The sequence below is a fragment of the Oryctolagus cuniculus genome, chromosome X (assembly GCF_051225735.1).
Source record: "Oryctolagus cuniculus isolate XC-2025 breed Fujian yellow rabbit chromosome X, ASM5122573v1, whole genome shotgun sequence".
Classification (NCBI taxonomy): domain Eukaryota; kingdom Metazoa; phylum Chordata; class Mammalia; order Lagomorpha; family Leporidae; genus Oryctolagus; species Oryctolagus cuniculus.
Window position 1 is genome coordinate 66,664,853 of NC_142888.1, and position 21,710 is coordinate 66,686,562.

Genomic DNA, 21,710 nt, shown 5'->3' on the forward strand with positions numbered 1-21,710 from the left:
TACAGAAATCCTTACTGGACAGGATAGAAAATCTCTCTCATGAAAATTTTTTTTTTTTTACTTTTTGACAGGCAGAGTGGACAGTGAGAGAGAGAGACAGAGAGAAAGGTCTTCCTTTTTGCCGTTGGTTCACCCTCCATTGGCCGCCACGGCCGATCCGAAGCCAGGAGCCAGGTGCTTCTCCTGGTCTCCCATGGGGTGCAGGGCCCAAGCACTTGGGCCATCCTCCACTGCACTCCCTGGCCACAGCAGAGAGCTGGCCTGGAAGAGGGGCAACCAGGACAGAATCCAGCGCCCCGTCCGGGACTAGAACCCGTGTGCCGGCGCCGCAAGGTGGAGGATTAGCCTAGTGAGCCGTGGTGCCGGCCATGAGAGTATTACAGGCATCGAAAGCCAAAGCACTCTGGCAAAAAAAAAAAAACAACAAAAAAAACAAAAAACAAAAACACAACCCTACATGAAAGTGAGATCCCAGTGAAAAGAACAGGTCATCAAAGAAGGAGGTACCTTTCTCTGAAGGGAGGAGAGAACTTCCACTTTGACTATGACCTTGTCTAAATATGATCAGAGTTGGTGAACTCAAAAGGCTTCCATAGCCTTGACAACTCATGACAAGAGCCTAGGGTGATTACTGATGCCATAAACAAGAGTGTCAATTTGTTAAGTCAACAACAGGAGTCACTGTGCACTTACTCCTCATGTAGGATCTCTGTCCTTAATGTGCTGTACATTGTGATTTAAAGCTATAACTAGTACTGAAACAGTATTTTTCACTTTGTGTTTCTGTGTGGGTGCAAACTGTTGAACTCTTTACTTAATGTATGCTAAACTGATCTTCTGTATATAAAGAGAATTGAAAATGAATCTTGATGTGAATGGAAGGGGGGAGGGAGCGGGAAAGGGGACAGTTGCGGGTGGGAGAGAAGTTATTGGGGGGGGGAAGCCATTGTAATCCATAAGCTGTACTTTGGAAATTTATATTCATTAAATAAAAGTTAAAAAAAACAGATAGTTAAAAAAAAAGAAAATGAAACCTTAAGGAGGAATCAAAATGAAATGCAGAAACTAGTAGAACAGGAAAGTGTGATAATGAAGAGAAATCAAAATAAAATGAAGAATTCAATAGATCAAATGACAAACACATTAGAGAGCCTTAAAAACAGAGTCAGTGAAGCAGAAGAGAGACTATCAGACTTAGAAGACAGAGCATAAAAAGTATACAGTCAAACCAAAGAAAAGAAGAGGAACTTAGAAATCAAAAAATATTGTTGGGAATCTACAGGATACTATTAAAAAACCCAACATTCGGGTTCTAGGAGTTCCTGAAGGTATGGAGAGGGAGAAAGGATTCAAAGGCTTTTTAGTGAGATAATAGCAGAAAATTTCCCAGGTTTGGTGAAGGACAGAGACAACCTATTACAGAAAGCTCATAGAACCCCTAATAAACATGACCAAAAGAGATCCTCACCACGACACGTTGTAATTAAACTCACCACAGTGAAACATAAAGAAAAGATCCTAAAATGTGCAAGAGAGAAACGTCAGATTACTCTCAGAGGATCTCCAATCAGACTCACAGCTGACTTCCCATCAGAAACCCTACAAGCTAGGAGGGAATGGTGAGATATAGCCCAGGTACTAAGAGAGAAAAACTGCCAGCCCAGAATATTATATCCTGCAAAGCTCTCATTTGTGAATGAAGGTGAAATAAAGACCTTTCATAGCAAACAGAAATTGAAAGAATTTGTCGCCACTCGTCCAGCCCTGCAAAAGATGCTAAAAGATGTGCTGCACACAGAAACACAGAAACACGGTCATCAATATGAAAGAAGTTAAAGGAAGAAAACCTCACAGAAAAGATCACACGAAGTTCAAAGCATATATTAGAAAATATTTTTGGGAAAGTGGCAGGGCAAAGTTACTACTTATCAATAGTCAGGTTAAAAGACACAGATTGGCTGATTGGGTTAAGGAACAAATCCCATCTATTTGCTGCTTACAAGAAACACATCTTTCCAACAAAGATATACACGCACACTGAATGTGAAAGGCTGGAAAAAGATATTCCATGCCAACAGAAATGAAGAAAGAGTGGGCGTAGTCATCTTAATATCAAACAAAATGAAATTTAACATGAAAACTGTTAAGAGAGACAAAGAGGGGCACTATATAATGATTAAGGGATCAATGCAACAGGAAGATATAACAATTATCAATGTATATGCACCTAATTACAGGGCACCGGTTTATTTAAAAGATATGTTAAGGGACTTAAAGGGAGACTTAGACTCCAATACAATAGTACTTGGGGACTTCAATACACCACTCTCAGAAATAGACAGATCAACTAGACAGAAGATCAACAAGGAAACAGTCGATTTAAATGACACTATAGCCCAAATGGATCTAACAGATATCTACAGAACTTTTCACCCTACACTTAAAGAATTTACATTCTTCTCAGCATTGCATGGAACCTACTGTAGGATTGACCACATTCTAGCCATCAAGCAAGTCTCAGCAAATCCAAAAAATTAGAATCATATGATGCAAATTCTCAGACCACAGTGGAATGAAGTTGGAAATTAGGAACTCAGGAATCTCTAGAACATATGTAAACACATGTTTGAAAAGAATCATCAGAAATTAGTGCAAGGAGTTTTATTCCAGCAAACAGGGAAATCTATCAGAAATGGATAGATTCCTGGACACATGCAACCTACCTAAATTGAACCAGGAAGACATAGAAAACCTAAACAACCCATAACTGAGTCAGAAATTGAAATAGTAATAAAGGCCCTCCCAACAAAGAAAAGCCCAAGACCAGATGGATTCACTGCTGAATTCTACCAAACATTTAAAGAAGAACTAACTTCAATTCTTCTCAAACTATTCAGAACAATCGAAAAAGAGGGAATCCTCCCAAATTTGTTCTATGAAGCCACCATCACCTTAATTCATAAGACGGAGAATGATGCAGCATTCAAAGAAAATTACAGACCAATATCCCTGATGAACATAGATGCAAAAATCCTCTATAAAATTCTGGCCAATAAAATGCAACAATATATCAGAAAGATCATCCACCCAGACCAAGTGGGATTTATCCCTGGTAAGCAAGGATGGTTCAATGTTCACAAATCAAACAATGTGATGCACCACATTAACAAACAGCAGAAGAAAAATCATATGATGATCTCAATAGATGCAGAGAAAGGATTCGATAAAATACAACACCCTTTCATGATAAAAACTCTAAGCAAATTGGGTATAGAAGGAACATTCCTCAACAGAATCAAAGCAATTTATGAAAAAACCACCGCCAGCATCCTATTGAATGGGGAAAAGCTGGAAGCATTTCCACTGAGATCTGGTACCAGATAGGGATGCCCACTCTCACCACTGCAATTCAATATATTTCTGGAAGTTTTAGCCAGAGCTATTAGGCAAGAAAAAGAAATTAAAGGGTTACAAAGTCAAACTATCCCTCTTTGCAGATTATATGATTCTTTACTTAGGGGATCCAAAGAACTCTACTAAGAGACTATTGGAACTTATAGAAGAGTTTGCTAAAGTAGCAGGATATAAAATCAATGCACAAAAATCAACAGCCTTCGTATACACAGGCAATGCCACGGCTGAGAAAGAACTGCTAAGATCAATTCCACTCACAATAGCCACAAGAACAATCAAATACCTTGGAATAATCTTAACCAAGGACATTAAAGATCTCTAGGATGAGAATGAAAAAATCTTAAAGAAAATAATAGAAGAGGTTACCAAAAAATGGAAAAAATCTACCATGCTCATGGATTGGAAGAATCAATATCATCAAAATGGCCATTCTCCACAAAGCAATTTATAAATTCAATGCGATACCAATCAAAACGCCAAAGCCATTCTTCTCAGATCTGGAAAAAATGATGCTGAAATTCATATGGAGACACAGGAGACCTCGAATAGCTAAAGCAATCTTGTACAACAAAAACAAAGCTGGAGGCATCACAATACCCAATCTCAGGACATACTACAGGGCAGTTGTAATCAAAACAGCATGGTACTGGTACAGAAACAGATGGATAGACCAATGGAACAGAATAGAAACACCAGAAATCAATGCAAACATCTACAGCCAACTTATATTTGATCAAGGATCCAAAACCAATCCCTGGAGTAAGGACAGTCTATTCAATAAATGGTGCTGGGAAAACTGGATTTCCACGTGCAGAAGCATGAAGCAAGACCCTTACCTTTCACCTTACACAAAAATCTACTCAACATGGATTAGAGGCCTAAATCTACGACCCAACATCGTCAAATTACTAGAGAACGTTGGAGAAACCCTGCAAGATATAGGCACAGGCAAAGACTGCTTGGAAAACACCCTGGAAGCACAGGCAGTCAAAGCCAGAATTAACAATTGGGATTGCATCAAATTGAGAAGTTTCTGTACTTCAAAAGAAACAGTCAGGAAAGTGAAGAGACAACCAACAGAATGGGAAAAAATATTTGCAAACTATGCAGAAGATAAAGGCTTGATAACCAGAATCTACAAAGAGATCAAGAAACTCCACAACAAAACAAACAACTCACTCAAGAGATGGGCCAAAGACCTAAATGGACATTTTTCAAAAGAGGACATCCAAATGGCCAACAGACACATGAAAAAATGTTCAAGATCACTAGCAATCAGGGAAATGCAAATCAAAACCACAATGAGGTTTCACCTCACCCCGGTTAGAATGGCTCACATTCAGGAATCTACCAATAATAGGTGCTGGAGAGGATGTGGGGAAAAAGGGACACTAACCCACTGTTGGTGGGAATGAAAACTGGTCAAGCCACTATGGAAGTCAGTCTGGAGATTCCTCAGAAACCTGAATATAACCCTACCATACAACCCAGCCATCCCACTCCTTGGAATTTACCCAAGGGAAATTAAATTGGCAAATAAAAGAGCTGTCTGCACCTTAATGTTTATTGCAGCACAAGTCACAATAGCTAAGATCTGGAATCAACCTAAATGCCCATCAACAGTAGACTGGATATAGAAATCATGGTTCATGCACTCTGTAGAATACTATACAGCAGTATCTGACAGAATGGGAGAAAATATTTGCAAACTATGCAACTTATAAAGAATTAATATCAGAATGTAAAAAGAGCTCAAGATATTCAACAACAAAAGAAACAATCCAGTTTAATAAATGGGTAAAAGATATGGACAAGCAATTTTCAAAAGAGGAAATTCAAATGGCTAACAGACACATGAAAAACTGTCCAGGATCACTAGCCATCAGGGAAAGCAAATCAAAACCACTATGAGATTTCACCTCATCTCAAATTGAATGGTTCTCATACAGAAATCACCAGATAACAAATGCTGGCAAACATGTGGGAAAAAAGGGTACTCTAAGATGCTGTTGGTGGGAATGCAAACTAGTACAGTGATTGTGGAAGACAGTATGGAGATTCGTCAGAAATCTGAAAAGTGATATTTTCATATGACCCAGCCATTCCATCCCTGGGAATTTACTCAAATGGAAAGAAATCAGCAAATGAAAGAGTTATCTGTACCCCCATGTTTTTTGAACCTCAATTCACAATAGCTAAGTTATGGAATCAACCCAGATGTGAATCAACCAATGAGTAGATAAAGAAAGTGGTGTAGAAATATGCTATGGAATACTACTCAGCCATTAAAAAGAATGAAATTCTGTCTTTTGCAAGAAAATGGATGCAATTGGAAATCATCATACTTAGTGGAATAAGCCAGTTTCAAAAAGACAAATATCATATTTTCTCTCATCTGTGGTAACTAATAGAGTACCAAAAGTGTTTTTTCTTTTACTATTGGTTGAATTCCTTTTTGATTAAATGTATTTACTATAGTTTTGATTTGGGAAATGTTTTGAAAATATTTTTTCATAACAGTGGTTGATCCGTGTATGCTAGTTTTTGCTTTTGATAGTTGAGAGGATAACTCCACTTTATAGAAGCAGAAGAAAACTTGAATATACTAGTATAAATTATCCTGAATTCCAGATTCAAAGAAATGGGGAGTACTTGAGACCCATCAATGTTGCTCCTGCTTGAAGATTAAATTTAACATGTTTTGGAGCAGGTGAACATTTCCTGATAGATTTTGCCAGCTCCAGCATTATGTTTTTCAGCTTGCCTAGTGTTTTAGCTACTGTTCCTTTGATGTGGAGAGCCATGTGTAAATAAAAGTTTACTCTGAAACAGGTAGGGGACAATCTGTTCTGTTTCTTAAATTATAAATAAAAAATATTTCAACACATTATAAAATTCAAATTACTCATGTATGTTGTAGCAACTTGTATTTAGTTCTGAATACAAATTTCTCAATACTTACAGGAACTGTAATTTGTAGTTCTGAAGGTGTTGATTTCTCTTCTCTACCTGGCTGGGGTGGTTTGGGAAATGTCAAAGTGAGGTGTTCTTGATTCTTTGATTTTTTGCTAGATTTAATGACTAAAATGAGAGAGAGCAATAAATAATTTGGAGTTAATTGACATAGTTTCATCAACACTGAAATATTCTTGAGCGAGAAATAGATTATTTAAATTAACCTAATTTAGAACTCAAAATATAACTTTCCCCCTTTGGAATTTGCAGTTTATTGGCACAACAATCAGAGGAAATAAAAGCTGATTTCCTCATTTAGCACTGAATTATATTTTAAATGACATTTGTAATTTTATTTTCTGGATTAAACCGATTTTCACAGATAGTTACTTCAATCATCATGATAAAATAATCAAGCAGTAGGAATTAAGATATACAGAAAGATTCAATGTTAACTTTCAAATGTCTTTATAAACTCTTCTATCTTGGTTTATTTTCTGTATGTCATTGTGGCTGTATTGCAAACAGTATGAATTCTCCTTCTACCATCCCCATAAGTAACTAGCCCAATGCTGAGCATAAAGTGGTCAGTAACATCCTGACTGATCAAATCTTTGCGTTTATTTTAGCACTCTTCTGACCTCAATAGCATTTCAAGGTACAGAAATCATGGCTGTAGACCCAAATAGTGTATTAAGTTTGGGTCACTCTACTTAAAGAGAAGTGTATACATACTTGAGGGCTTCCATAATAGAGTGATGAGGATCAAACTCTCAAAAATATGTCAGAAGGGGAACTGAAGGGGAAACTCAAGATTGCTCTTCTGGAGATGACCTGCTATATGGGAGAATAGTAGTGGAAATAATAGTAGAATTGCAACTGGTAACATGTATTCAGTGTGTTCTATGTGTCAGAATGGGTTCTAGGCATGTTATACATGTCAATTTATTTAATCTTTCTATCAACCCTTTGAATTGTATAATAGTGTATAAAGCTCAAAGACAGATTAAATTACTGACCCTAAATCATAAATTTAGTAGCAGAGTTAACATTCAAACACAGATATTTTTGTCCCAAATCTATGCTCTTAACCACAATGTTGACAACTTCTTTATATGTTTCTTGAGGGAAGAACTAGAACAAATTATGCAAAGAAACAACAGGATAGGCATATTTAAGCTCAATAAATTAATGAGAACTTGTCTAAATTTGATTGTTCAACAAATTCACTATTTATTAACTACTTTCATTTCTCCTGACTATATTTGCCTTCTCTGCTTCAGGCATTGTAATTGTGAATTATAAACACAAAAGAATCTCATGCAAGTAAGGTTGGTTTGTATTATGAGGAAGAACAAACTAAATAAGATAGTACAAACCCTTATCAAGGTCAGAAATATCTTAAACATACTATACACACATTAATTGACAATCATGTACATACACACACACTTACATGCTTCTATCAAATTGTAGCAAATAAGATTTTTTTCCACTTCATTATATTTAATGGAGGATACTAGTCACTAGTCTTAAAATTAGTTTCAAATCTAAAAATATTAAACTTAAAATACTAGATACATACTTGGAATGACATTGTCATACATTGTGATGTTTCCTTCTTGTCTATTAAAAAAGAAAAAATCTTTAATTAAATTTGTACTATGGTTAATTATTTTTAATATTATCAATAAACTCTCAAGATTAACACTTTGGGAACTCTTATATACTCTCTGATCTCTATTATCTATGAACGTCTATATTTAATTCACATTATAGTTTCCCTTTCCTAGTCTAAATGTATTTTCACCAGAAACTTGAACAAAAATAGCAATATATCATGTACCAAAACCTGAAATAAAACATTAACTTGACAATTTTTAAAATAATAAGATATTTAATTATATACACAGTAAATCGAACCAATCACCCCCAAATATTTTAGTGGAACAGTCAAAATTCACATTTTTCTAAATTAACTAAATAAATTTGGAAAAGACACACTTTTAAATATTTTTAATAATATATGATAGGGTTTATATAAGTGTTGATCTAGATTTTGATATTTGGTAAGTGCCCATTTGATTTGGTTCTAATCTATTTTGTGCATTTTAATTGGGTATAATATGATATCTAAAATATATATACATTGTGTAATACTCAAATCACAGTTAACATAAATATCTCCTAAAGAGTTTGATTTTTAGACTGATCTAAATCAGTAAGTTCTTTAACACAAAACAAAATAAGTCAAAATAATCAAATATGTTTATATTGAAAGTAAAAACTATTTTCACTTAGAGTCACATTCTGTTATGCAGCACAAAGCCTAGCTCATTCTCAACACCAAATAACAAATGTACTTAAGAAAGATTTAGGAAATATTGAAGAATAAAATATCTAGTACAATTTTCTAGGTTGGAGGTAAACCTTAGATTTAATTTGGAATGTTTGAAAACATAAAACATGCCTGACAATTGCTCTCAGACCTGTGCATCAATATGTGAGTTTAGCTAAGTAAATCTATGTTTAAAAACTATTTCAGGTGATTTTGATACTCAGTTGTGGTTAAGAATCACTGACTTGAATGGCCTTAAAAAGGAAATTTCATGGTTTTCTGAAGTACTTCAAGGTTTTGCTTTTCCAAAGGCAGTTCAATAATTACTTGATTAGCTTGTGCTGAGAGCACATTAATGCAACACAAGTCAACCTTACTGACTGGATTGATGCTTTCATATTTTGGAAAAAAAATTTTCCAACTTCATTGATTTTGACTTCTCAGTCCACAGTAGTGTTTGGTAAACTTTGCTTAGCAAAGACTTTCAATAGTAAACAAGCTTATGCACATCAACTTCTTACATTTCTACATAATTCATGGCCTATTTTAAGGATACACATTATACTTCATACATTAAGATATAAAATAACCAGAAATAAAGAAAAATATATAAATTAAGTTACAATATCTTATTTGTGCACTTCGATGAACTTCCTGCACATGCATCTCATTTTTGAGAATATTAGAAAAGGCAACCAAAACATAATGAGAAAAGGAACGATTTAGCCAAATAATACCAAATATCTGCTTTGTATCAGCATAGTATCAGCATATTGGAAGTGCAAATAGAGTTAAACTTTTGAAACATTTTCTTTACTTCTAAGGTGTATTCTTAGTCTTTTCTGTATGTTATAAACTCATATACATCTACTCTTTAAATATATGGGTAATTATAATCTATATCTTGACATAAAAGAGAAAAAAAAGAAGCCAGAAAAACTAAAATAGCATTTTTAAAGCTATGAAAGGAAATAACTGCAGTTCAAGGTTTTAAAATGATTTAAAAACTCTCTGAGATGTAAATCTCTGTGCCTGTGACCATTGGAGCCATATTCCAGAGTCACCTGAGTTCAACCCTTGGGAACTGGGAAAGGGCCCCACCATATGCTACAACTCTGTGTCTATGACTGTAGTATCTTGATAAGTTACCCTCCAAGTACTGAAGCTCTGGAATTATGACTGTTGGAGCTATATTTCACAAAGTCACCCAATGGGACCTAGGGAGGGTCCTATCTGCATTCTATAAGTTCCAGACCCATGCCTTCCAATACATAATTTCAAGCATAATTTTTGCTCAAATTATGAAACCTGGCTAAGATTTAGATTTCACCCTGCAGCTCTCAGACTGTGACTGTTGGTTCTATAAGCCCCAGGAACAACTCACCATGTGCTTACCCTATGGGACCAGATAAAAGCCATATTGCCATTCTACAGCTGTAGACCCACAGCTGCCAGTACACAATCCCCAGAATAATCCATATTTTTCCTGTTGGAACTGTGAAAGTCACCCTTTCTGTCTTGAAGCCATGAGATTGTGACTGTTTGTACTATATTTCTCATAGTCACCTGAACCCATCTGTTGTGACCTGGGGAATACCCTATCCACTTTCCATTGCTCCAGATACATACCTTTCAGTGCAAAGTCCACTGCATAAACTTTGTTTCCCCACAGGAGCTAGGCGAGGTCCACTTTATATAGCTTAATGCTGGGATTGAGGATTTCAATGTTATGTCTCAGTATTGCTCACATATACCCAATAGGATCTGGGGAAGAGCCCATCTACATCCCACAATTCTAGGGCCACAGATATTGGTAATAAAAACTCCAACATTTCCAGCCTCACCTAACTGGATGAGGGGATAGTAATCTGAATGTCTTGCAGTACTAGAAATGTGAATATTTTCATCACAAACCACAATGTGATTGAACATAACTTTCTGGGGCATGAAGATGGAAACATTTGCAAGACCATGTGCAGTTCAAAGTCACATGACTACCTCTAGAAAGTTTTGACACTCATAGACACTTCTGACATTGATTGCAATTAAAGAAATCACTCACAGTTTTCGTGCCTGGACTCAGGACAGAAGACAGAGCAACTACCCAAACAGCACTCTGTACCCCATCTGAATGCAAAAGTCTTTTGTGATAAAATTTACTCCATAAAGAAGAAACAATTAGACCAGAAATGTAGGTATCAACATGGGGACACAGGAAACATGAAGAAGTCAGAAAACATGATATGTCCAAAAGAACACAATAGTTCTCCAGAAAAGGGTCCTTATTTGAAAGAAATCTATTAAATGCCTGAAAATAATGACCTTAAGGAAACTCAATGAGAATGAGAATAAAGATAATCAGCTCAAAGGAATGGGAAAACAATTCATAGTACGAATAAGAAACTAAACAAAGATGAATAACTCATTAAAAAGAAGCAATCCACATTTCCAGATTGAGAAACTTTGTTTAAAAAAAGATATCACTGAGAGTTTGAATTGAAGAAAGAATTTTTTATCATGAGTATAAAATATTTGAAATAACCCAGTCAGATAAAAATAATGGGAAATAACTTAAAAACAATCCAATGTTTGTATTATGGGGATGCCTGAAGGAGAAGAAAAATTCATTGAGGACCAATGTAATAAAATAATAGCTGCAAACTTCCCAAGTCTTGAAAGAGATATGAACATACAGATACATTAAGCTCAAAGGATCCCACTCACACTCAACCAAATAATATCATTTCTTACATATATTATAGTCAAATTGTCAAAAGTTAAGGACAAGGAGCGAATCCTAAAGATAATGGGAGAAAAGCATCAAGTTACATATAAATGAAAACCCATTAGACTAACAGCAGACTTCTCAGTAGAAATCCTACAGGCCAGAAAATAATGGAATGATATACTCAAAGTCTTGTAGGAAAACCTTTCAACAAAGCATAATATTTCCAGTGAAGTGAAGGAGAAACACATTTTTCCCCAGAGAAGCAAAAACTGAGGGAATTCATCACCACCAGACCAGTCCTACAAGAAATTCTGTAAATAATCCTACCTGGTAAGTAAAAGGTTCATAACAACCATCCTGAAAACACATGGCAACACAAAATTCTCTAATGGGACATACATGCACACATCTAAAACAAGAATGAGAAGAAAATAAAATCTTATGACAGAAAACCACCAAAACACAAAAGTAGAGAATAAAGGGGGCAGAAGCCAGAAAATCACCAAAACACAAAAGTAGAGAATAAAAGGAGCAGAAAGAAACAAAATATATATAAATCATTAAGCAATTAACAAAATGATGAGTTAGTTCTTATCAATATCAGTCTTGGATGTAAATGGATTATATCCTGAATTCAAAATGTATAGGTTGGCCAAACAGATGGAAAAAACATGACCTAACTATATTTTGCCTATCAGAAACTTTTTTCACAGGTGAAATGTATACATAAACTGAAAGTGAAGGGTTGGAAAAGGATATTCAATGCAAATATAAATCAAAGGCAAACAGAAATAGCTAATTTCATAATATTTAAAGTAGGTTTTATATAAAAAGCATACAAAGAAACAAAAACAAAGAATGACTTCATATATTGATACAAAGATCGATTCATCAAGAATATATAAATATTGTAAATATACATGCAACCAACATTGTATCAACCAAATATATAGAGGAAATAATATTAGATATAAAGGGATGGGATGGGGAGGGATTTGGTGTAGTGGTTATAAGACTGCTTTGGACATGACTGGGTTCATGTCTCAGCTTAACTTCTCATTTCCTCCTTCTGCTGATACACACCCTGTAAGGCAGTAAGCAATTGCTCAATTACTTGGGTCATTGCCAACCATATGGGAAACCCAGATTGAATTATAGGCTCCTGGCTTCAACGTGGACCAGTCTTGGTTTTTCTGGGCATTTGAGAAGTGAACCAATGGATGGAAGATTTCTCTTTCTATGTCCCTCTCTGTCTACAATTCAAATAAATGAATAAATAAATAAATAAGTACTTTTTAAAAAGATCTAAAGAGAGATGGGCCCCAATACAATACTAGTGGAGACATCAGTACACCATATCATATATGCACATATCACCCAGACAGGAAATAAACAAAGACAGATAAGTGCTTAATCTTTTGTACAGCAAATGGACCTAACAGAAGTTCTGTAACATTTTATCTAGCAGTTACAGAATTCACATTCTTTTCATCAGCACACAAGACATTTTCCAGGATAGATCATATCTTAGGCTACAAATCAAGTCAATATATTTTTAAAAATCCAAATTATAACATGTGTTTTCTCAGGACACAAAGGAATAAAACTAGAACTCAAACAAGAACAATGCAATGGGCCAGCGCTGTGGCATAGCGGGTAAATCTGTTGCCTGCAGTGCCGGCATCCCATATGGGCACTGGTTCAAGTCCCAGCTCTTCCAATCCAGCTCTCTGCTATGATCTGGGAAAGCAGTGGAAGGTGACCCAATTCCTTGGGCCCTTGCACCTGTGAGGGAGACCTGGAGGAAGCTCCTGGCTCCTGGCTTCGGGTCAGCGCAGCTCTGGCCGCTGCAGACAATTGTAGAGTGAACCAGTGGATGGAAGATTCTCTCTCTCTCTCTCTGCCTCTTCTTCTCTCTCTCTGTGTAACTCTGACTTTAAAATAAATAAGTCAATATTTTTTTTTAAAAAGTACAATGCAAAATTTACAAATACATGGATCTTGAACACTATGTTTCAATATGACCAATGGATCATTGAAAAAAATTTCAAAATAAATTTAAAAATTCCTTGGCACAAATGAAAAAGAAAACATGATTGATCAAAGTCTGTGGGATATAGCAAAATCAGTAGTAAGAAGACAATTTATAGCAACAACAAACACACTAAAAATTAAAATAAACCATATGATGATACACCTCAAGGACCTAGAAAAGCTATAACAAACCAATCCCCAAATTATCAAGAGGCAAGAAATATAAGGATCAGAGCAGAAATAAATGAAATTGAAACTAAAAAAATCAACAAAATAAAAATCAGGGTTCCTGAAAAGATAAGAAAGATATCAAATCAAGAATTGTGATAATAACAATATAATTGATATCACAGAAATTCAAAGAATGATAAGAAACTGAGATGAATAACTATACACTAACAATTTGGAAAAATCTGAAGAAATGCATAAATTCCTGGATACGTACAATTTACCAAGATTAAATTAAGAAGATATAGACAGGAGCTGGCACTGTGGTGTAGCAGGTAAAGATGTCGCCTGCAGTGCCAGCATCCCATATGTGCGCTGGTTCAAGTCCGGGCTGCTCGACTTCCTATCCAGCTCTCTGTTACGGCCTGGGAAGGAATCAGAAGATGGCCCAAGTCCTTGGGTCCCTGCACCCATTTGTGGGAGACCTGGAAGAAGCTCCTGGTTTCTGGCTATGGGTCAGCCCAGCTCCAGCCATTGTAGCCATTTGGAGAATGAACCAGCGGATGGAAGACCTCACTCTCTTTCTCTCTCTCTCTCTCTCTCTCTGCCTCTCCTTATCTCTCTGTGTAACTTTGACTTTCAAATAAGTAAATAAATAAATCTTACAAAAAAAGAACATATAGACAATTTAATAAGATTAGAAAGAAGTCACAAGACTAAATCAGTAATTAAAAGTCTCCTATCGAGAATGATCCAACATGGGAAGTGAGATACACAGCAGACCCATAGAATGGCAGATGTCCTAAACAGCACTCTGGCCTCAGAATCAGCCCTTAAGGCATGCGGATCTGGCTGAAAAGCCCACGAGAGTATTTCAGGCATGGAAAGCCAAGACACTCTGGCAAAAACAAACAAACAAACAAACAAAAAAACAAAAAAACAAAAACAAAAAAAACACCTAAATGAAAAATCTCTGCAAGTGAGATCCCAGTGGAAAGAACAGGTCATCAAAGAAGGAGGTACCTTTCTCTGAAGGGAGGAGAGAACTTCCACTTTGAACATGGCCTTGTCTAAATATGATCAGAGTCAGTGAGCTCAGGGGGCTTCCATAGCCTTGGCAGCTCATGACAAGAGCCTAGGGTGATTACTGATGCCATAAACAAGAGTGTCAATTTGTTAAGTCAACAACAGGAGTCACTGTGCACTTACTCCTCATGTAGGATCTTTGTCCTTAGTGTGCTGTACATTGAGATTTAATGCTATAACTAGTACTCAAACAATGTTTTTCATTTTATGTTTCTGTGTGGGAGCAAACTGTTGAAATCTTTACTTAATGTATGCTAAACTGATCTTCTGTATATAAAGAGAATCGAAAATGAATCTTGATGTGAATGGAAGGGGAGAGGGAGTGGGAAAGGGGAGGGTTGCTGGTGGGAGGGACGTTATAGGGGGGGGAAGCCATTGTAATCCATAAGCTGTACTTTGGAAATTTATATTCATTAAATAAAAGTTTGAAAGAAAAAAAAAGAAATGAAACGGTCACTTTGGGATATGACTGTCATTTTTAGCTTGTGCTTATATGCTTGTGGAACTGTGGTCTTCATACATTTTGCTTCTTGAATGTTATGGTTAGTGGTGAATTAAGCCTGTGAATGTGGAGTGGATTAAAAATTATGTCTTTGCAAAAACTGATGTAGAAAGGGAAGGGAGGGAGGGGGATTTGAGGGGAGCATGGGAGGGAGGGAAGTGTGGTTGTCTTCTTGGAACTTTACCTATGGAATGCATAAAATCCATTCTCTTATTTTAATAAAATTTTTATAAAAAAGAAAAAAAGTCTCCTATCAAAAAAAAGACTATGACTAGAGGGCTTTATACCTGAATTTTATAAAACATTTCAGAAGTAACTCCAATACTTATCAAAGTATTTCAGAAAATTGAAAAGGATGAAAGTCTGCTGAACTTTTCTTTTGAGACTATCAATACCCTGATGAAAAAACCAAACACAGAAATAACACAGAAAACTATAGATCAATGTTCTTGATGAATATTGATTCAGACATTTTCAACAAAATAGTAAACTAAATCTAACAGCACATTAATAAGTATAGTACATTAAAGAGATCTCACAACATGATCAAGTGGCATTTATCCCAGAAAAGCAATGCTGGTTCAACATTCATAAATCATTAAATGTCATAAATCACATTAGCAGAATGAAGAACAAAAAACATGATAACCTCAGTAGATGCAGAGAAAGCGTTTAATATGATTCAATATCCGTTCATGATAAGAAGTGCTCAAAAATTAGGTATCAAAGGATCATACCTCAAAATGATAAAGGCTGTATATAACAATCCAACAACCAATATCATACTTAATTGGGGGAGGGAGGCAAGCTGAAAGTATTACCACTCAAACCTGGAAAAAGACAAGGGTATCCACTTTTACTACTCTTAAAGGTCATAAAAACTGTAAAGGAGGAAGTCAAAATATCCATGCTTTCAGATGAAAAAAATTTATATGTGGAAAAACCTAAACACTCTAATGAAAAAACTGTTAGAACAGAGAAACCAATTTAATAAAGTCATGAGATACACAATCAACATATAAAAATGGTAGCATTTCAAATTCCAATAATGACCTTACCTGAAAGGGGTATTGAGAAGGCAATCTCATTCACAATATTTGTAAAAATAAATATTTAGGAATAAAGTTAACAAAAAAATTAAATTCTTTACAATGAAACTTGCAAAACACTGATGGAAGAGATCATAGAAGATATGAAAAATGGAAATATAGTCCATGTTTGTGTAATGGAAGAGTCAAGATTGTTAAAATGTCCATAGTAACTAAATCAATAGACACATTCGATGAAATCCTCATCAAAATACCAATGATATGCTTTATAGAATTACAAAAACAATCCTAAAGTTCATATGGAACCATTTAAGACCCAGAATGGCCAAAGGGATCTTGAGGGGAAAAAAGATAAGTGAAAAATAATGTTGGAGGCATCAGAATACCTGACTTTGATGTATACTGTGAAGCAATAGTAATTAAAACATTATGACACTGGCATAGTAACAGACATATAGATTAATAGAATACAATAGAGAACTCAGAAATTATTCCCACAAACATAAATCCAACTGATTTTTGAAAAGGTAACAAGAACATACATTGGATAGTGTTTTCAATAGCACTGTCAAAACTGAATACACGTATTTAGAAGAAAATAATTATTGAGGACAGTGCTGGCATCCCATATGGGCACCACTTTGAGTCCCTGCTACTCCACTTCCTATCCAGCTCTTTGCTAATTCACCAAGGAAATCAGTGGAAGATCACCTATGTACTTGGGTCCCTGCACCCAAGTGGGATACAAGGGAGAAGCTCCTGGCTCCTGGCTTTGGATCAGTCCATGTTAGGCTGTTGTGACCATTTGGGGAGTTAACCAGTGGATGGAAGACCTATCTCTTCCCTATTGTATTTCTGTAACTCTGCCTTTCAAATTAAATAAATTTTTAAAAAAGAAGAAAGCGATTATTTCCCTATCTCTCACCATATAATAAAAATCAACTCATGATGGATCAAAGATCTAACTGTGATGCCTGAAACTGAAATTACTAGAAGCAAACAGGGGAAACACTTCAAAACATTGATGTAAGTAATAGTTTTTTGGATGAGATCCACAAATTATTGGCAACAAAAGTGAAACTTAGACGAATGAGTTTATTTCAAACTCAGAAGCTCATGCACAGCAAAGGGAACAACTGATAGAGTGAAGACATATTTGTCAGCATGGGAGAAATTGTTTTCAAGCTTCGTATCTGACCTAAGATTAACATCCACAATACATAAGGGACTCACAAAACTCAAAAACAGCAACAATGACTACAACAACAAATAACCAATCCAGTGAACAAATAGGCATAGCACTTGAATAGGTATTTCTCAAAAGCAGAAATACATATAAAAATCCTCATTATCATTAGCCCTAAAGAAATGAGATATTTCATCCCTATCCCTGTTAGAATAGCTATTACCAGAAAGAGAGAAAGCAACAAATACTGGTAAAGATGTGCAGAAAGGGGCTTTTTTTTTTTTAACATTGTTGGTTGAAATATAATCATGTACAGTAGTTAAGGCAAAGAGTATGGAGGTTCCTTGAAAAGCTAGAAATAAAGCTGCCATATGATCCAACACTGTCATTACTGGGTTTATATACAAATTATATGAAATCATTATATCCACAGAGGTCCCTAACCCACCATGTTTAATGAAGCATTGCTCACAATTGCCAAGATATGGAATCAATCAGTGTGTCCACATTCAGACAAATGGATAAAGAAAATGTGTTTCTTTATATATAGTATTACAGTATTATTTATAGTTTTATATATGTTTAGAGTATTATATATAAATATTTTTATATATTATATATAAATTATATATATTATTTATAGTATTGTATATATATATAATACTATTCAGCAGTTAAAAGAACGAAATCTCACATCTGCAGTAAACTGGATCAAACTGGAAGGCATTATGTTAAGTGGAATGAGCCTGACAAAGACAAGTACTACACATCCTCCTATATGTTAAAGCTAAAAAAGTTTCCATCTGTACACAAAAGTAATTAGTAGAGGCTTGGAGAATAAGGGAGACACAAGGAGTTTGGATAGTGAGTATAAAATCTGAGATTAAACAGACAACACAACATAATGGGAGTGATTATATAGTTCACAATAAGCTATTACATATTTTATTAGCAAATAGAAGAAAGGAATTAAAATTTACAATCAAAAATTAATGGCAAAGAAGGGAAAATATTGCTTACCCTGATTTGAACAGTAAACTTTTTATACAGGTATTGAAATGTCACACTGTAGTTCATGATTATGTACAATTACTATTAATTAAAATGTTTTTAAAAGAAGTGTGACAGTTAAAGGAAATACGGCATCCTGATTTGGATTCTGGAAAAAATTTTAAAAATGGTATGAATTGTAAATTTTTCAATATTATCAATTTACCAACATTGTTGATAAATGAACCAGACTACTGTAGCAATAATAATAATATGAGATGCTTACAATGGGGGAAACTGATAGATGCAAGATAACTCTATATCATCTCTAACTTTTATGTAAACAAAAGATTATTCCAAAATAAAAGATTTTATTAAAAATGAATATTGAAAGAACGTGTAACTTGTAGGATAACACAAGGCAAATGTAACAAGGATACTTTATTGATACAAAGGAAAGCAAGAAAAGCAAACTAGAGACTAAAATACTGGACAAATTATATACAAAATGTGAAATGTTAGATTTAACTCCAAAAATAAAAGTAACAAATTAAAAGTAAGTAGAATAAAATTGTTTTTATTTATTTATTTGAAAGTCAAAGTTACACAGAGAGAGGAGAGGCAGAGAGAGGGGTCTTCCATCCACTGGTTTACTCCCTAATTGGCCGTAATGGATGGAGTTGCTAGGCCAATCTGAAGCCAGGAGCCAGGAGCATATTCTGGTTCTCCCATGTGGGTGCAGGGACTCAAACACTTGGGCCATCCTCTACTGCTTTCCCAGGCCATAGCAGAGAGCTGGATTGAAAGTGGAGCAGCTGGGATTCCAACCAGTGCCCATATTGGATGCCGGCGCTGCAGGCAGCAGTTTTACCCGCTATGCCACAGTGCTGGCCCCATGAGTGGGCTAAATTTAAGATGAAATTGTTGGGTCTGACTTTGTGCTGTAGTGGGTTAAGCCGTATCCTGTGATGTCAGCATCAAAGATGGATGCTGGTTAGAGTCTTAGCTGCTCTACTTCCAATGCAGCTCCCTACTAATATGCCTGGGAAGGCAGCAGAAGATGGCCCAAGTGCTTGGACACCTGCCACCAATGTGGAAGATTCTGGATGGAGTTCCAGGCTGCTGGTTTTGGCCTGGCCCAGCCCCAGCCATTGAGGCCATTGACCAGCAGATGGACGATATCTCTGTTTCTCCCTCTCTGTCACTGTACCTTTCAAATGAATGAATGAATGAATCTTAAAAATAAAATGATATTGTTACAGTAAGTTAAAAAAAAAAAAACCCTGTATGTATGATTTTAAGTGAGATATACCAAGGGGTGAAAAGATGGTGGATTAGGGAGTGGCATGCTTCGCTGAGCTAGGGATAAACAGTGAGGAGAAAAGTGTTGAAGGTGCACTCTCAACAGAGAATTGGAGAGAAAACTGCCCAGGATGCCCCATGGCAGGATACAAAAAGGAATGAACCTGAGCAGAGGGTACGGATGTGCAGCACGAGCCTGAGTGCAGTGGCAGCAGCGGAGAGTGGCAGTTTGGAGGTTGTGGTGAGGATGGACTGCGGCAACCTGTGGTGATAGAACTGGAGGAGGGAGAGTGTTTCAGGGGTCCGGGCTGGAGCCCTGGGGTCTGGCAGTAGCTGGCAGTTGCCCATGGACCCAGTGGAGGAGGATGGGGACATTTGATTCCCTTCAAAGTCTCCAAAACAGAGCCCACTGTACTGCTGAGAGAAGGTGGGCTACATTTTAGAAAAGGGCATCACCCAAAGAACCCCTTGAGTGCACACATAACAACTGACAGAGGTGGGCAGGTATTTGGTCAGTGTCTCGTGTGTGTGTGTGTGTGTGTGTGTGTGTGATTCAGAGATTCGAGCAGAGGAAATGGTCCACAGTCTCCGCTGACTTTAAGCCAGGCTGGGAGATTGCTAGGCATATATGTGAAACCTGTGCCTGTTACCTCCCAGAGTCAAAATGCTTAGGAGGAGTGGTCTGGGGAACACCCACCTCTCTGTTGATACAGACTGGCAAGGCTGAGGGAAACCTCTGAACCTGGAGACTGCAGGAGTCTTAAGTTCTGAGACATTGGGCACTCTGAGGTTACATGATAAGGGGCAGGATGTAGCTGGGTATTGAGTTCTATTGAGTTCCATCAAGCCCAACTTGGGTGTTACCTGGAAACTTGCCCCACCCTAGAGCATTTACCAGAACTACTTGGCTACACCCACCACACACCTCTTCATATTCCCTGAAAGTGCAGACATTCCACTAAGCCACAGAAGCATAACCCAAAGATAAAAGCCATCAGAAGTAAAAGATAAAAATTAAATCCACAAATGCCAAAAAATAAGTGCAGAAATTCAAGAAATAAGAATAAAGAAGACACTATGACCCCCACAAAAACCACAACATTTTAATATTAGAATGTGAAGATAAAGAGATTTAGAAAATTCCGGAAACAGAATTCAAAACATTAATCCTATGATTACTCTAAAGGAATCAGAAGCAAATACACGAACTAAAGAAAATTATACAAGATGGGCCAGGGCTGTGGCTTACTTGGTTAATCCTCTGCATGCGGCGTCGGCATCCATATGGGCACCGGGTTCTAGTCCCGGTTGCTCCTCTTCCAGTCCAGCTCTCTGCTGTGGCCCGGGAAGGCAGTGGAGGATGGCCCAAGTGCTTGGGCCCTGCACCCGCGTGGCAGACCAGGAGAAGCACCTGGCTCCTGGCTTTGGATTGGTGCAGCGCCAGCCATGGTGGCCATTTGGGGGGTAAACCAATGGAAGGAAGACCTTTCTCTCTGTCTCTCTCTCTCACTGTCTAACACTGCCTGTTAAAAATAAAAATAAAAAAAAGAAAATTATACAAGACATGAATGAAAATTTTTTCCATGTAATTGATATTGTATAGAGAAATCAGAGTGAAGTATTAGAAATGAAGAACTCAATAGAACAAATAAAAGTGTAGTGGAAAGGTTGAGCTGGTGTTGCCATCCTAATTTCAGACAAAATAGACTTCAACATAAAATCTGTTAAAAGAGATGAAGGGCACTATGTAATGATTAAGAGATCAATTCAACAGGAAGATGTGACTATAATAAACGTATATGCACTCAATTACAAGGTACATGGCTATTTAAAAGAAATGTTAATAGACTTAAAAAGAGACAAGGACTCCCACACAATAGTAATGGGGGACTTCAATATCCTATTCTCAGCAATGAAGAAATCAACCGAATAGAATATCAGCAAGGAAACAAAAGAGT

General features: G+C 36.4%; 1 protein-coding gene across 1 annotated transcript in view; it reads right to left on the reverse strand.

The window, feature by feature from the left end:
• CYLC1 (cylicin 1) overlaps positions 1 to 21,710 on the reverse strand; it is a 62,163-nt gene that overhangs the window by 9,123 nt on the left and 31,330 nt on the right. Inside the window, exons 2-3 of the mRNA XM_089323943.1 lie at positions 19,932 to 20,184; positions 6,377 to 6,495 (exon numbers count right to left, since the gene is read on the reverse strand). Coding sequence (XP_089180069.1) covers positions 6,377 to 6,495; positions 19,932 to 20,184 — 372 coding nt within the window. The remainder of the gene's footprint in view (positions 1 to 6,376; positions 6,496 to 19,931; positions 20,185 to 21,710) is intronic.